The 18948-nt window shown below is 34.9% G+C and overlaps 4 gene segments (V, D, J or C); all 4 read left to right on the top strand.

The window, feature by feature from the left end:
- The first annotated feature begins 1363 nt into the window (after window positions 1–1363).
- On the top strand, window positions 1364–1917 carry LOC122135421. The segment is given in 2 exon segments: window positions 1364–1412; window positions 1502–1917. Coding segments are annotated over 2 exon segments (381 nt in total).
- Window positions 1918–2953: 1036 nt separating this feature from the next.
- Window positions 2954–3417, top strand: LOC109059624. The segment is given in 2 exon segments: window positions 2954–3011; window positions 3095–3417. Coding segments are annotated over 2 exon segments (372 nt in total).
- A 2701-nt stretch (window positions 3418–6118) lies between these two features.
- On the top strand, window positions 6119–10005 carry LOC109079194. The segment is given in 2 exon segments: window positions 6119–6306; window positions 9671–10005. Coding segments are annotated over 2 exon segments (384 nt in total).
- Window positions 10006–12256: 2251 nt separating this feature from the next.
- Window positions 12257–13555, top strand: LOC109081781. The segment is given in 2 exon segments: window positions 12257–12375; window positions 12480–13555. Coding segments are annotated over 2 exon segments (387 nt in total).
- The last annotated feature ends 5393 nt before the right edge of the window (window positions 13556–18948 follow it).

Below are 18948 nucleotides of genomic sequence, written 5' to 3'. Positions count from 1 at the left end.
TGTATCAGCGGTTATTACATGGCTACTTGCCTCGTATGTAAATAATTAGATGCAAAATATTGATTTGAGTTGAAATATTTGAATGCAATGCTTCCGTGAAGACAGCAGTTGTGAGCAAGCGGCAAATTCAAACTAAATAAACAATTAAGGGAAACGGTGCAGTCAAACCACTTATTACACAACATTTCATCACAAAAATAATTAAGGAAATTAAAGAATTAAAACGAAAATGTTTTAAAAATTTACCCGTTTGTTAGTTCTCTTATAATCCATGACATGACATCCATGCATTTGTATGAAACGAGAGCAAGTCCACAATACCAGGATGACATAATTATACAATTGTACACCATTTTGAATTTAGTTTTAATATTTTATTAGCTAAACAAACACAAAGCTTCCACAAAGAACAAAAATAGTTCCAGCAAGAGTACAGCGCCGACTGCTGTTACCCGGATGAGTCTGTGTTATTAGCTTTTACTGGTTGTTATCCAGGGATAACATACCTCGGAATGTCGCAACTGACCAATCAGAATCAAGTATTCCACAGAGCCGTGTAATAATAAAAAATTATACTGACCATACATTTTTGAATGACAATGTAAACACAGTCTCTGGACCTGAGTGACTTTATTTTTTTTCCTTTTTAGTCGTGTCAACCTTCATCATTAAAATCAGTGCAAAAGGACAAATCAAGAGACATAAAAGACAAAAATATATCCATGGGACTAAATTACAATTCTAATGACATTTGGGATTTTTTTAAAAATAGATATGTATCACTATTTATCAAAAAATTTAATCTTTACACATTTTACACCATCAGGGGTCTTTTTTTCATGTGGTTTGAATTGGTTGTAATTTTTATGCTATTTTTTTTTAAGTTCACACTTATTGATAAACCATGATTTGAGCATGAAAATGTTCACATGTGAGTCAGTCAGTAAGAGTGTGTCTCAATCAGCTCCTTAGTTCACTAGTCAGTGCACTACTCAGGGATTAAATAACACTCATGCTCAAAACATTCCCACAATGCACCATAAAAGCCAGTATGCATCGCTGCTGTCTATAGTGATGTTTCTTAAGGTCCCTCAAACCAACTGAGCTGAAATACATGTTTAATTCATGTACAAAAATGATGATAACCAGTAAAAATAATTGTAAAAAACAAAGATGAAACAGCGTGATGTGCAGATACGATGAGTGACAGGATGAAATGAATGAGCAAACTTCATTTAGAAGCTCATTTAAATACAGGATCAGTTGATTTGCATATTGATCAGATGCTTCAGTGCTCTGAGAGTGTTTATAGTGCTGTGAGTTTAACACTTCATCACTGACACACACAACAATCTTCATCAACATGACCTTCATCATCATCTTCATCTGGACTCTCACAGCGTTTGCTCAAGGTTTGTGCAGCACAAGTTTGATATCAATTCATTTCTTCAAGTATATTGTCCAAGTTTTGAGTTGATTTTCTTCTTGTTGTGTGTTTCAGAGTGTAGAGGACAGATCAGCGTCACTCAGAGTCCCTCAACAGCAGCTCAACCAGGAGAAACAGTGAAGATCAGCTGTAAAACCAGCACTGATGTGTTCAATGATGGTTCTGATGATTATTTAGCCTGGTACTTACAGAAACCTGGAGAGGCTCCTAAACTCCTGATTTATAATGCAAACACTCTCCAGTCAGGAACTCCATCTAGATTCAGTGGCAGTGGATCTAACAGTGATTTCACTCTGACCATCAGTGGAGTCCAGACTGAAGATGCTGCACATTATTACTGTCAGAGTGCACACATCATCAGTAGTAGCTGGGTGTTCACACAGTGATAAAGAGTCGTACAAAAACCTCGGTCAGTCAGAGTCTCGGTGACTGAACTGATGCTGCAGCTGCTCAAACACTATCACACACTACTGACACACAGAGACCAAACACAGAACTACACATGAGCTTTACTCACCCTTGTGTTGTTCTAATGCTGTCTGACCTTCGTTCCTTTTCAGACCGTGAAAGGAGATTACATACTTGTTCATTTATTGGCAGTAAATGACGATCAACATCAAGCTTTCAAGAAAGACACAAAAGTATCACAGAATGGTCTCATGAGACATGTGGCGTATATTCCAAGTGTTCGGGGGAATACTGTAGAGTTTGGTGAGAAACAAACTGAAATTTAGCAGTTCACTCTGGACTCGCCAAAGAAAAGCACACAAGCTGTAAAAAATCAAGATTAATAAAAACTCAATTATTAATTTGATTATTAATTAAAAACGGTCATGAAGATCAGAATGACAGATGAATGTGATAACTTGTTGTGACAACAGATATATTAACCTCAGAGAAAAAAAGCACATGGATTGTATTTCATGTTGTGTTTTTATTAATCTTGAATAGAGTCTCATGAATCTGCAGTCGTGCACAGAGACCACTGGTCAAGTCAGGATATTTGATTTTATTCCCTCGGACACTTGGGACATATAGTGTCACATGAGACTATTCTGTGATACTTTCACGTCTTTCTCACTTTATACTGACATTATATGGACAAGTGTGCAGAATACAAAAAAAAAAAAAAAAACCTCGAGCACTTCACTAAGTGCACTTATAATACATTAAACATCACACAACACATTTACTGAATCTTCAGACTTGAACTGCTGCTCAACAGTCGGACAGCTTAGAAAAACTCAGAATGACTGTTAAACAAACTCAACATCATAAAAACATCTCAGATCCTCTCTGAGCTTTTGTGCGCTGGTGTTTTTTCTCTGTATAATGTGACGATGATGAGAGTCTGATGAAGAAATAAACTGTTAAACGACTGGCTGATGGAGGGTTTTTCCACAGAGAGTCACTTTGCATCAGCACATGCTTCAGCGCTCCGAGTGTTTATAGCGTTCAGACTCAACACTTTATAACACACTGCTGTTTACCACGGTACACAAACCAACAAACACAATGAATCTCTTCAGCAGCTTCATCTGGATTCTGGCAGCTTTTATTCCAGGTAACAGAAGTGAAAGATGATCATTTTTGACTCTTTAATGTTGATTTGATTTGATTGAACACATATAATGTTGTTGTCAGCAGCATCCAGAGGAATCACTGTGACTCAGCCTGAAGCTGTGACTGTTTCTGAAGGACAAGACGCTGCTATAGAGTGTAAAACTGATGCTGGAATATATAGCTGGGGTTTAGCTTGGTATCAGCAGAAACCTGGAGAAGCTCCTAAACTCATCATTTATAGTGTAAACGATCGCTATGGTAACAGTTTCAATCGATTCAGTGGGAATGGAGCAGAAGCTGGGACTGATTTCACTCTGACCATCAGTGGAGTCCAGACTGAAGATGCTGGACATTATTACTGTCAGAGTTACCACTACATCAACAGTAACTTGTTGTTCACACAGTGATAAAGAGTGGTACAAAAACCTCGGTCAGTCAGAGTCACAGTGACTGAACTGATGCTGCAGCTGCTCAAACACTATCACTCACTCAACAGTGAAAAAAAACAAACAAATCAATATTATCTTACAATAAACATCAGTTTTGTTGAGCTTCATCATTTATTTTTTATTATGATTTTTCTGAAGTTATTTTTATCTCCTGATATTTTCAGTCCTTCATGTAGAAATTCAGTCACTTTTGATCTTCAGTGGATATTTTTCCATCCTTCACTATATTTTTGAATTTCTTCATTTATGATTTATCATCAATCTTCTTTCTAAACTGCATCATCAGCATCATAAACATGTTCTGCTTCATCAGTTCAATAAGTCCATCATTGATTTATTAAGTTCATTCCTCATAGTGTAGATATTAACAGAATGATATAAAAACATTTCTCAATTTCAGAGCAGATGATAATTAATATAATTTATATAAATACAGTATATAAGCATGAAATAATTAACAAAGACATAAAATTAGACCAGATTACTCAACAGGTGCAGGTCACCATCAATAAACAACACATGCATATCACTATATTTATTTACATTTATTTCATGAAGATTTATAAAGAGTGAACATGTTTTATATGATGTGTGACGCGACTCAAACTCAGTTGATTCAGTGATTGCAGAGACATTCGGGATTAACAGTGATGTTTCGATCCAAATACAGTCAGAAATATTCTCAAAGTCTCACAGGAGAGAGTCAGGTTCTTAATATAAGTTATTTTTATATATTTTTTTTTTTTTTATTGGTGGTGGGAGAAATAGTTGCATCACGATTCTCTCTCCAACGATTCTGGATCGATTCTGAGCTTAGTTTTTAACCAGATTTGCGATGACGCTGAGTTTGCTTTAGAAACATCCTTACCCTGCTTGCTTCCAGTTCCTCACACACATACACCACTCGAACCTTCCGTAAAATAATCTTTCATAAAGTTCAGAAAGGTTGAAGCAAATTACAATGACATATGCGTGCATTGCACAGGATGCGCTGTGAGAGACGCGCGCTTTACGCGCAAGGATACGTTTATTACGTGTATTTAAGCTTTGGTTTGAAAGCAAACAGCGCATCGGCGCAGCGCGGCTGACACAGAAGAGCATATGCATCTGTGTACTGCTCAGATTTGTCAGAATGGCGCTATGCTGATTTGGAGAGACACAGAAGAGAGGAACTGTTGAATAAAGTTGTTATATTTGTTTTCTTCGAGTACAAAAACTATTCTCGTCGCTTCATAATGTTACGGTTGAACCACTGATGGCAGATGGAGTATTCTGACGATGCTTTTCATACTTTCCTGGACCTTGACACTGTTATTTATTTGGCAGTCTATGGGACAGTCTCAAGCCTCCCGGTTTTCATCCAAAATATCTTAAATTGTGTTCTGAAGATGAACGAAGCTTTTATGGGTTTGGAACGACATGAGAGTAAGTGATTAATGACAAAATTTTCGTTTTACGGTGGCGTAACCGTTTAATGCAAACACAGCCAGTTTAGGGTTGCCACCCGTCCCTTAAAATACAGAATCGTCCCGTATTTAAGGTAAAATGATTTGTCCCGTGTTTTACAAAGGCCAGCACATATTTGAATATGTATTATATATATTATTTAATAAGAAGTAGGCTATTGGAGAAGCTCATTTGCGATCCACATGCGGTAAACAAACCTGCGCGGTTTAAAACATCTAGGACCTCACATCTGCTCTTTGAACACAAGACTCTCCAGATGTAGTGCTGAAAGGAAAGTTATCAGTGTGTCAGTCCAGTAACTAACGATGAACACACAGTTTGCAGAGAGGCATTTCTGTTGTTCATGGTGTACTGTCTGACTTAAAGGGACAGATTACCTAAAAATTTTAATTTTGTCATCGTTTACACACCCACAAGTTATTCTAAACCTGTAATCATTTCTTTCTTCTGTTGAACATAAAAGAAGATACTTTAAATAATGTGGATAACCAAACAGTTTCTGGTTCCCAATGACTATGATGTTTTTTAATTATTATTTCTTTTGTTTTTTTACCTTATATGGAAGTTACAACCATCAGCTGTTTAGTTGAGAGACATTCTTCAAAGTATCTTCTTTTGTGATCAACAGAAGAAAGAACTTTATGCAGGTTTAGAACAACCAAACCATTAAAGTGACAGACACATCCGTGCTTCTGAAGGCCTATTGTTTTATTAACATTTGGATAGTCTGTTAATATTATATTCCATTATCAGAGCTTGGTAGACATAATTATTATATTTTTAGACATGATTAGACAGATAAATTAATATATTATAATTCATGTTAGTTATGTTTTGAAGTTATATTAGTTTAAAATTCTTAACATAAAACTGTTTTAATATATTTTTTCAATTTGTAATTATTTTTAAAAATACTGAATTACTTATGTAAGGATATGTAAATGTAAGGATTTTAAGATTCTCAAGTCGGTAAACTAATTAATTGATAAGGGGTAAAAAGTAGATCAAGAATCGTTCTGCAGTTGTATCGTGACTCCCAGAATCGGAATCAGATCGTGAGGTGACTAAAGATTCCTACCCCTAATATATATATATATATAAAGTTGGTCTTGTATTGATCAATTATAAGATCAAATATTATGAAAATGATTCATTTTTATTCTGTTCTCACTTCAGTAACTGTATTTTGTGTCTGTTAATGAGCGACTGTCTTGAGGTAAATGATGTGGAGTGTGTTTGCATATTGATCAGATGCTTCAGTGCTCTGAGAGTGTTTATAGTGCTGTGAGTTTAACACTTCATCACTGACACACACAACAATCTTCATCAACATGACCTTCATCATCATCTTCATCTGGACTCTCACAGCGTTTGCTCAAGGTTTGTGCAGCACAAGTTTGATATCAATTCATTTCTTCAAGTATATTGTCAAAGTTTTGAGTTGATTTTCTTCTTGTTGTGTGTTTCAGAGTGTAGAGGACAGATCAGCGTCACTCAGAGTCCCTCAACAGCAGCTCAACCAGGAGAAACAGTGAAGATCAGCTGTAAAACCAGCATTGATGTGCTCAGAGATAGTTGGGGGGTTTATTTATCCTGGTACTTACAGAAATCCGGAGAACCTCCTAAACTCCTGATTTATGGTGCAAATCGTCTCCAGTCAGGAACTCCATCTAAATTCAGTGGCAGTGGATCTAACAGTGATTTCACTCTGACCATCAGTGGAGTCCAGACTGAAGATGCTGGACATTATTACTGTCAGAGTTTTCACTGCAGAACAGATTCTGATGGTGATTGTGTGGGTGATCGTGTGTTCACACAGTGATAAATAGTCGTACAAAAACCTCGGTCAGTCAGAGTCACAGTGACTGAACTGATGCTGCAGCTGCTCAAACACTATCACACACTACTGACACACAGAGACCAAACACAGAACTACACATGAGCTCAGAACTGAGTCAGGAGTGAAATCAGCTCTATTAGACTGAGATCTGTCCCGTTGAATGAGAGTTTGACTCAACTATGCTCAGATTCAGAGAAAACAGAGAGTGTAAACTAATATCAAAGCAAACAATTATATTGCAATATGTTGTTTTGGTTTTGTACATTAAACTATAAAGCATTAAACTAGCATTAACTTAGCTTCTTCATCTCAAGCTGATGATGAATTTATTACTCATAACTCATTTCTCATGAGCAGAAGTGAAACTGTTCCAGTTCAGAGCGTTTAACCGATCAAACAGAGAAACTGTGAGTTTGAGCTGAAAATCAGATTTGCATTGACAGCTTTAGTGATTCTGATCGTCTCAGAATAGAGCAGCTCCGTCTCCAGAGACCATGTTCAAACCCCAAGAGCTTCAGTTCACATTTACTGCTAAACACAGCTGTTCTCAACTATTACAACCCATCAACAGCAGCTGAAACTTTAGTGAAGGACTCTGAAGGAAGGACACACTGATCAATGATGCAGTCGGACACAAATGTAAGGCGTTCAGAAGCTTTATTGAATGAACAGCAATGGCAGCAGATTGAAAGACTGCTTGAGTATTGAGCTGTAAATCAGGAGACTGCTGTGAATCCTGCTGCTCTTCACTGGGAGAAACATCAGCACTCGGAGCTCTTGAGGAACGAGGTCTCCTGAGCAGCTCCGTCATGTGTTACTCTGCAGACGAAGCTCTCGCCGGCTTCCCAGCGTGCTTTGCTGAGGCTCAGGACGCTGCTGCGGCTGTAGCGTCCGTCCCGCTCGCTCTCTGCGCTGGTCTGAACCCCCTCGGTGACCTCTGACCCGTCCAGCGTCCAGCTCACCTGCGCCCCCTGTGGAGAGTAAGAGCTGAGCAGACAGAGCAGTGCGGCTGAGTCTCCAGAGATCTGCAGAGAAGAGGGAGGCAGCAGAGACACGGAGGGCTTCACTGCGGGACCAGCTGAAACACACACCGACCAGCTGAAACACACACACACACACACACACACACACACACAACAGAAGCAGAAATCAACAAAAAATTGTAAAAATTAAGATGATTTGAGTTTTTGACTTTTGTGTCACGCAATTAAAAAACCATTAATTTGTAAATTTACCAAGAATTATAGCTAAATTCTGTCTCTCAAGAAATAATTAAATAGATTTTATAGGACTGCAGTGAATTCATTAAAACACATTGAAATGTTAGTAAAAATAAGATGTTAATTTATTAATGTAATGAAAAATGACATTTAAAAGCTGTATGAATTATAAAATGTAAATAAATGATATAGATATTTTTCAGAATTAGTAAGCTACAGAACATTTTTATATCTAATACATTTTTTAAAACATTTTCTACATGAAAATTGATTAATATTTTGTGATTTCTTCATAAGACTTATAAAATAAATGTAAATAATTCTTTCAATATTAAATGTATTTTTTGAATATTCTTCTATTTTGACATTTCCAATCAATTATAATTTTTCACCATAAGTTTCAGTTATGAATTTGTTTTTTTGTTTTTTGTTTTTTTTTAAAAGTCAAGTCACTTACGATCATAATCAGCAAATTTAATAGTTTTCTTTATTTATTTAAAAATGCTCATTAACTAAATTTCTGTTTGTCTGATGATAAAATCTATGCAATTATATTTGTTTTGTCTGTATTATCAAACTTGTCCTGCATTTAAAAACCCTTAATTGTTAACATTTAAAAATATTTTTGACAAAATTATACCTAAAGAAATAACTGAAAATATCTTATAATACTGCTGTCCATACATTAAAATACAATCAAATGTTACCAATAATAATTACAATTCTTAATGTGAAATAGAAAATACATGTAAACACAGTGTGAAATATAAAAACATTTTTATAATTAATTATCTTGCTAACAAATGTTTGCTGAAGTCATCCAAAAATATAATAAACTAAATGAACTAAAATATCATACATTTTAATAATAGAATTAAAGAGACTTACTGATTGTCAGTTTAGTTCCTCCACCAAAAGTGGTACCACAGTGCTTCATTCTCGTGAAAGCGTCGTACAAAAACCTCCGTCACACTCAAATGAACACAAACTCCACGACACTCACACACACTGATATGAGACTCAACAGCAGACATGGATTATTATAAAGAGCAGCTTAAAATATTTATCTTAAAAAAAATAAAAAAAATAAAATTGTTGTTGCAAAAGGCTGAAATCATTTGTTTCAAAATCATTTCCAAAAAACACTCATCACATTTACACTAATTCTATTCACCTGCTTTATAATGAAATCTTGAGCAAGATTTAGATGCTGATTCCGTATCGGATGACCTTTGACCTGTTATACAGTATCAAGTTTGAAATAAATCTGCAGTACAGCTATTAAATGTTCTTCGAATCAAAAAGTCTGGATAAAACTAATCATTCAAATAATATGAAGAAAATCATGAGTGTCTGTTTCTGAAAACAGTAAATACAGATATTCATTAGCAAAGATACTAAATAGTAAAACTGTGTCTCTGCTGTCTTGAGGTAAATGATGTGGAGTGTGTTTGCATATTGATCAGATGCTTCAGTGCTCTGAGAGTGTTTATAGTGCTGTGAGTTTAACACTTCATCACTGACACACACAACAATCTTCATCAACATGACCTTCATCATCATCTTCATCTGGACTCTCACAGCGTTTGCTCAAGGTTTGTGCAGCACAAGTTTGATATCAATTCATTTCTTCAAGTATATTGTCAAAGTTTTGAGTTGATTTTCTTCTTGTTGTGTGTTTCAGAGTGTAGAGGACAGATCAGCGTCACTCAGAGTCCCTCAACAGCAGCTCAACCAGGAGAAACAGTGAAGATCAACTGTAGAACCAGCAGAGATGTGCAAAGATGGAGTAATGGGATTGAAGGTTTATCCTGGTACTTACAGAAACCTGGAGAAGGTCCTAAACTCCTGATTTATTATGCTAACCGCCTCCAGTCAGGAACTCCATCTAGATTCAGTGGCAGTGGATCTAACAGTGATTTCACTCTGACCATCAGTGGAGTCCAGACTGAAGATGCTGGACATTATTACTGTCAGAGTTTACACAACATCAACAGTAACTGGGTGTTCACACAGTGATAAAGAGTCGTACAAAAACCTCGGTCAGTCAGAGTCACAGTGACTGAACTGATGCTGCAGCTGCTCAAACACTATCACACACACTCACACAAACAGATGAACTGAAAACACACAGATATAAAACTATTACACAAAGTGTTCTCTTCTATCACAGTCCACCAGAGCAAACACATCTGTAAAAAAAAAAAAAAAAAACATACTTGATTTTTATCTTATGGTGTGGGCTATTTCAATGTCTTCTGGTGGTCAACAAATATTGAACTATTTATTTCAGTTATCCATGATATTAACTGACTACAAAAAAAACAACTTATGATTCTCTATTGAACATTTTGACCTGACCACAGTGAACCATACTGGGATCTTTTGATTGAAGAGCTGTGGAAGTTTTCATGTGTTATTGTTGCACATTATTGAACCACAGATTAAATAAGGCTTTATTTTTCAGATTAACAAAGAAATAAAATTAGTCAGATATAAATATTTTAATTAAAAACAATCAATTACAATTACTAAACACAAAATCATCTTTTGCATGATCATGCATCTCCTTCAAGTCAGTATATTTTCTGGTCGATGCACATTTGACAGTCGTCACAGTCTTGAGTCTGAGTGGATCTTGTAGGTTTCTATCAGCGTTGTTCATCCAGACACTGCATTTTTAACCAGCCAGACTCAATCAGGACAGTCTTTGTCCAAGCCTAGCCATAAATTTAATTCAGAACTGGATTTTGATATTCACAATGTTGTGTTCTGAAGTCATTCTGCTCAGTATTATCTGTGATTTGGGTAAATTTAATAAAAGTTAATTATATATATATTCATCAACTGAATAAGACTCTAAAAACTGATATTTAAATCTAACAAGAAGTCTCTCTGCACTGATCTGGATGTAACCTGGAGTGATTTAGTGATTTCAGCAGGTAAAGGTCTGTGGAGGGACTGTTTGTAGAATAATTTAAATAATTTACTCACGCTTATGTCACTCTAAACCCATGACTCTGAGGAACACAAATGTTTAGGATGTTTAGCAGAATGTTCAAGCTTCTCTTATTTTCCAGACAAAGTCAGTTGATGACTCTGGATGTCAGGCTCTGAACATGAAAACAGCATCACAAAAGTAGTTCACATGATTTGGTCACAACATTTAATGTTTTCAATATTCATGAGTGAGAAATATATAGAATTGTAGACGGCAAAAATTCTTCTGTATGCTTTTTATATTTATATAATTTAACGTAGGCCTAGTTAACTCAATCTATATCACACAAAGAGTACCGTTTTCCTGCAGATGCATGAACACATTTAATAATCATTTTATACAAGCTATAAGTGACTTACATTTTAGACATAATATTGCTTGTTTTTGCTCAATTTTGATAAATAAATAGTTCCAAACAAAGATCACAGCACTGTTTTGCGTCTCTGAGCAATGGACGGTGTTTACTTATTGATTGAATCAGCTTTTTGAACGAATCGGTTGAATAAATGATTCAGTGATTCACTCATTAGCACAGTTAAATGCTGTGTTTCTGAATGAATCAGCCTTTTGAATGAATCGGTTGAATCTCAAAGACTCACTCATTAACATTCACTTGCTGTCACCTACTGGCAGTTTTAATTTCACATTTTGACTTTATTTTTTAAAGATTTAAAAAATACTTTTCATACTGAAGTACAATAAATATCACATACTTTATAACTTCTACTCAAGTAATATTCTAAACAGTGACTTCAACTTCTACCAAAGTCATTTTCTGGTAAGATATCTGTACTTTTACTTGAATATGACTTTCAGGTACTTTATATACCACTGAAAAAACCTCCGTCACACTCAAATTAACACAAACTCTGCGACACTCACACACACACTGATATATTGGATAATAGGATTGATAAATGAATTTTTTTTTTAAATTAAATTACAATATTTAGGAAATGCATGTATTAATCACATTTTTATTAGGCATTTTAATTTTGGGTATCTTAAAGATTATTTATTTCTCAAAGCATTTTAAATCATTTAAGCAGCTTTTAAAAGATGTTTTGATGACCTTTGCCCTCTCATGGAGCTCACAGTGATATACTTGTTTCTTTATGGAACTGTGATTTGAATCATCAGAAAGCCTGGAGCTTCAGACACATGAATAAGTGTTTTTGACTCATAACTTGAGAAAAGATCCTAAACGCTGTAATGTTTTATGTGCATCATCTGCTGTAAGCCATACACAGATTTACATAGAGATGATTTGCATTGCAGCACAAGCTTCAGGAGGTTTTATAACTCTGTGAGTTTGAGAATCTGAACAACAGCAACCATGAGCTTCATCACCATCTTCATCTGGATCTTCACTAGCTACTGTTTCACAGGTGAGGAAATAAACATACTCTATTCTAACTGACCATCTGTGCCAGAAATACTGTCCTTCAACAAATACTGAATTCTGAATGTTTATTGATTTTTCTTGATGTAGAATCAGCAGCTGGAGTGACAGTCACTCAGACGCCTGCAGTGAAACCTGTTCAACCAGGAGACACAGTTACCATGTCCTGTAAAACCAGTCCTGAAGTTTACCAGGGTTACAGTTTTCAGCCTCTATCCTGGTACTTACAGAAACCTGGAGAAGCTCCTAAACTCCTGATTTATGCTGCAGACAATCTTGAGTCAGGAACTCCATCTAGATTCAGTGGCAGTGGATCTAACAGTGATTTCACTCTGACCATCAGTGGAGTCCAGACTGAAGATGCTGGACATTATTACTGTCAGAGTGTACACTACATCAGTAGTAGCTGGGTGTTCACACAGTGATAAAGAGTGGTACAAAAACCTCGGTCAGTCAGAGTCACAGAGACTGAACTGATGCTGCAGCTGCTCAAAGGAGGATCTGAAACTCTGTTGTTTTTGCTCTTTCTCCTCATATTCGGACTCTCTGTAGGGAGAAGAGAAATGCTGGAAACTGGACTGATTGAATCTGCACAGCTTTGAGGTTTTGATCTGATTCATTGTGCTCTTATAGATCCGTCACATGATGGAGATTGAAGCTCAACATCTGTCTCACAAACACATGCAGCTGTTTTCAGTCACGCAGCTACAGCTGCTATAATGAATGATGAAGGACAAAACTGTAGACTACTTAAATTCAACACAGAAACTCACAGTTCAATAACATATTTCAAATCAGCAATAAAATCTGACATGAATTATATGTAAACCTTGTTTCACAGCTTTTCAAACTGTCTCTTTCAGGTCGGTTCAACAAATGCTTCACATAAAGATCAGACAGTGGCTCTGCTGGTTTATGATCCTAAAACCGTCATATTGTGTGTCAGAGTTTCTCCATCGACTGTAAAACCAGCGATCCATCTCAGTTACTGTACACTACTGTTGAAACGATCTACCTTACACAAATGTAATATATGCACGTACATTTATTAAATTTCCAAACACATATGTATGTTTATGTATGTTAAAAACATTTTTGGACGTATATGTCAATTTACATGCATATCCATTCTAAAAACTTGTACATGAAGATATTATATAAGCAAGATAGACATGTATTTAAAAATTGTATATATATATATATATATATATATATATATATATATATTACAAACCATATACAGTATAAACATACAGATATTTTGTCTATATGTTGTTTTAATAAAATTGCATATGTTCACATATATGGTTGCTACATATACCACAGAAAAAAATCATCACATAGATATTATTACCATATGGACATATAGGGCTTTTGCTCTGAGGATTTAACGTTATAAACTTATATCCTCATCTATCCAGAGAATATATGTATGTGGAAATTATGTTTTAACTTATGTGTAACATATGGAAATATCACTTTTAATATAGGGCAATACATATCATATTATATTTCCATATGGGCAGTAAAATATTTTTTATCTTTTGAAATAAAGTAATATTTCATTCAGCAAAGACACAATAAATTGATCAAAATACATTTATAATGTTACAAAAGATTTCTATTTCAAATAAATGCTGTTCTTTTGAACTTTCTATTCATCAAAGAATCCTAAAAAATAAAATGTATCACAGTTTCCACAAAAATATTGTGCAGCACAACTGTTTTCAACACGAGCAGCAAATCATCATATTAGAATAATTTCTGAAGATCATGTGACACTGAAGACTGGAGTAATGATGCTGGAAATACAGCTGTGCATCACAGAAATAAATTACAGTTTACAATATATTCTAATAGAAAACAATTCTGTAAAACTGTAATAATATTTCATAATATTAAATTTTTCCTGTAGTTTTGATCAATTTAATAAAGCTTAAGAGACTTTCTCTAAAAATCCTTTATGTAAGGGATAATGTACATCTAGCTGGTTGTTCTTTCAGAATAAACCCAGACAGGGTGATCAGGACCCTGATGTGAAGCAGGGGAGTCTTGTATCAGCGGTTATTACATGGCTTCTTGCATCATACGTAAATAATTAGATGCAAAATATTGATTTGAGTTGAAATATTTGAATACAATGCTTCCGTGAACACAGCAATTGCGAGCAAGCGGCAAATTCAAACTAAATAAACATTTAAGGGAAACGATGCTTTAAAACCACTTATTACACAACATTTCATCACAAAAATAATTAAGGAAATTAAAGAATTAAAACGGAAATGTTTTAAAACCTTACCAGTTTGTTAGTTCTCTTATAATCCATGACAGCGTACAAAACAATCGTAGCAAAATGGCAGCAGCTGCATTTGTATGAAAAATTGTATCGTGATACCAGGATGACATAATTAAACAATTGTACACCATTTTGAATTTAGTTTTAATATTTTATTAGCTAAACAAACACAAAGCTTCCACCAAGAAAAAAAATAGTTCAAGCAAGAGTACAGCGCCGACTGCTGTTACCCGGATGAGTCTGTGTTATTAGCTTTTACTGGTTGTTATCCAGGGATAACATACCTCGGAATGTCGCAACTGACCAATCAGAATCAAGTATTCCACAGAGCTGTGTAATAATAAAAAATTATACTGACCATACATTTTTGAATGACAATGTAAACACAGTCTCTGGACCTGAGTGACTTTAATTTGTCCTTTTTAGTCGTGTTAACCTTCATCATTAAAATCAGTGCAAAAGGACAAATCAAGAGACATAAAAGACAAAAATATATCCATGGGACTAAATTACAATTCTAATGACATTTGGGATTTTTTTTAAAATAGATATTTATCACTATTTATTTAAAAATTTTATCTTTACACATTTTACACCATCTGGGGTCTTTTTTCATGTGGTTTGAATTGGTTGTAAATTTTATGCTTTTTTTTTTTAAGTTCACACTTATTGATAAACCATGATTTGAGAATGAAAATGTTCACATGTGAGTCAGTCAGTAAGAGTGTGTCTCAATCAGCTCCTTAGTTCACTAGTCAGTGCACTACTCAGGGATCACATAACACTCATGCTCAAAACATTCCCACAATGCACCATAAAAGCCAGTATGCATCGCTGCTGTCTATAGTGATGTTTCTTAAGGTCCCTCAAACAAACTGAGCTGAAATACATGTTTAATTCATGTACAAAAACCTTAAATAATCGAAATGTTTAAAGTCATTAATAAATCCATAATTATAGTCCAATCCTGTAATAAACCGACAGATGATAAACAGTCAAAATAATTGTAAAAAACAAAGATGAAACAGTGTGATGTGCAGATACAATGATTGACAGAATGAAATGAATGAGCAAACTTCATTTAGAAGCTCATTTAAATACAGGATCAGTTCATTTGCACAATATTAAATGTCATAATAATAACATATTTATAATTTGAATAATTATTTGTATATATGGGAGTTTGCAGCAGTGACAACAGCATTCTGTAAACAAACTTACACACTCATTTACAGCGACGCCCTGCTTGTAGTATTTGTATTGAATGGTTCAGTTTAGGTTTCCCCACACAGTTTGTATAGTTAGTATGCTCCACTGATAAACTGTGAGTGGAATGCACAATGCGCTAGTTAAGAAGCGCAGTATGAGCGCTATTCTGTGTGCGTGTCTCTGTTAACGTGCTCTTTTAATGGGCCCCGACATTTTTACGCCCCTCGGGCCGGGCTTCGGGCCAATTTTCAGTCATAGTTCAGACGAGGGCCGGGCCTCGGGCCTGTTTAAGGCTTCTCTTTATTTTGATATTTTAGACATCCATCAATTAGTGGTGAAAAAATTGCTGCGCTGGTGGAAACCACATGAGACCGTGCTGCTGCGACTGTCAAGAGCGACTCACTGTGTTTAGTGTCCTGCAGCAGCGGCATGGTGCGTGTCGTCAGTGCAGCTGAACAGTTCTGCTTTCAAATGCACACAATAGGCTAACGCTTGCCGCAAAGCATCGGCAAAAGTAATTACCATAAATGTGTCAGGGGAAAACAGTAAGGAGATATTTGAATTATTTACTAATAAATAGTGTTTTTTGAGTTTGTGTCACAAGAATGAAGTTGCCGATCCTGACTCGCCATCTCCTAATTAGACACTCCTTTGGAGAGAAGTGCATCTTTACAGATTATTATTATAATTAAAGAGTTTTTATTTTTGATTTGTTTTATTTCGTTAAGTAGTAATTTGAAGCTTTCTATAGATACATTTATCATGTCTGTGAGGCATGTATTCGCTGAGTTTTTGTTCATTTTGGTGAAGCGCTCCTGTTCAAGTCTGAGACAGCAGAAAGCATTTGTTTTCTTTATTTTATAAAAGCACAACGTTTTGTTGATATTGTGAGTGCACACAAATAAAAGTAGACACTACAGTTACGGATGTTGTTTTACTCTTATACCTTTATGAGCAAAAATAACGGCGTATCCACTGAAAAAATGCAAATGATCGCGCTGTAGCCTCCATGTCCTGCAAAGCGCGCTTTAACTTCCACTATAACGCAAATTTATCTTGTTTTAACGTTTAAACATGGTTATATGCTTGGACTGTTTTATATCTATACAGTAGATTTTATTTTAGGCAAGTTGTGATGATTTGAGAAGGCTATGATCAAACATAGACTCACTGTCTGCCGCTGGCCGCTTGGTCGTTACTTTAAAAAACAAAAACTTATATTTAACGAACAAAAAATGCTCCAAACTTTTTTCTAAATTAATTTAATAATAATAATAATAAAAAAAATTAAACGAAATATAATCACTTTTCGATTACATACAAAACTGATCTATTTTAATAGCTCAAACAGTAGTATAAGCTGTTTTGGGGGGGGGGGAGCTGGTCGGTAATTCTGATAAGCTGTCGGACACGTGCCAGGCTTTATAACGTGCAGCTTAACAAGTAACACAACACTGCTGTGTGAAAGGAACTGGACCGGACATCCTTCTGTAAAGTCATACAGTGTGACTTCAGTAATTTACAAACGTGTGGATATAATCTGTGTGGCAGCTGAAGGTTTTAAATTCAGTTTGTGTTCCATCAGAGGTGCTGCTTCAGTCTCAATTTTAAATCCAGGGATGGAAAAACAGTAACCTTACTGCTTAAATGTGATCACTATACTTTAAACAGCTGATTTAATTAATCAAACACGAGCACGGCATGTTTCAAAATAAAAGCAGTTAGCAATCACCAAATAGCTCACATATTTGCCAACTTTTGTTTCTTTCTACTGATGAAGAATAATGAATATTTTGTGTAATTTATGGTGTTTAAATCATATCTGTAAACTCACATTTCGGCCAGGAAAGTTCTGATGGCATTTTCTTTTCGTATAGTTTATTTTATGTAAAGGCTATATTCTGCTGTTCCACAAGCGCCACCGTCTGGCAAAGAGTGAATGTGCACATTCACTTACATTCACAAGAAAAGTGTTTAAAAAGTAAACTAACAATATCAATAAGAGAAAAAAAATCGAAATTTGACAGTGTAAGGAAGCAAAAAAATAAATAAATAAAATCTAGAGAGGGGGGAACTTCCGAAATGCTGTAGCCTGGGGCCTCTGGATATCTTAAAGCGCCCCTGTATGGACATATAGAACATTTGAGGATTTATGTATGCTATGAGGATTTAACGTGTTATAAACTTATATCTTTATCTACCGAGAGAATATACGTATGTGAAAATTGTGCATCATCTTATGTGTAACATATGGAAATATCACTTTTAATACAGGGCAATATATATCATATATTATATTTCCATATGGGCAGTAAAATATATATTTTTTTTTTTCCTTTGAAAGAAAGTAATATTTCATTCAGGAAAGATGCATTGAACTGATCAAAAGACATTTATAATGTTACAAAAGATTTCTATTTCAAGTAAATGCTGTTCTTCTGAACTTCCTATTCATCAAAGAATCCTAAAAAAATAAATGTATCACAGTTTCCACAAAAATATTCAGCAGCACAACTGTTTTTAACACTGATAATAATCAGAAATGTTTCTTGAGCAGCAAATCAGCATATTAGAATAATTTCTGAAGATCATGTGACACTGAAGACTGGAGTAATGATGCTGAAAATTCAGCTGCGCATCACAGAAATAAATTAAATTTTAAAATATATTACAATAGAAAACAATTCTGTAAAATTTTAATAATATTTCACAATATTAAATTTTACCTGTAGTTTTGATCAATTTAATGCAGCTTAAGAGACTTCTTTAAAAAATCCTTTATTAAAAAATCTTTCTGACCATAAATTGTTGAATGACAATGTAAACACAGTCTCTGGACCTGAGTGACTTTAATTTGTCCTTTTTACTCGTGTCAACCTTCGTCATTAAAATCAGTGCAAAAGGACAAATCAAGAGACATAAAAGACAAAAATCTGTCCATGGGACTAAATTGTAATGCTACTGACATTTTGTAATTTTTTTAAATAAATATTTATAATTATTTATTTAAACATTTAATCTTTACACATTTTACACCATCAGGGGTCTTTTTTT

The sequence above is a fragment of the Cyprinus carpio genome, chromosome A24 (assembly GCF_018340385.1).
Source record: "Cyprinus carpio isolate SPL01 chromosome A24, ASM1834038v1, whole genome shotgun sequence".
Taxonomy (NCBI): domain Eukaryota; kingdom Metazoa; phylum Chordata; class Actinopteri; order Cypriniformes; family Cyprinidae; genus Cyprinus; species Cyprinus carpio.
This window is presented reverse-complemented; position numbering and strand designations above follow the sequence as displayed.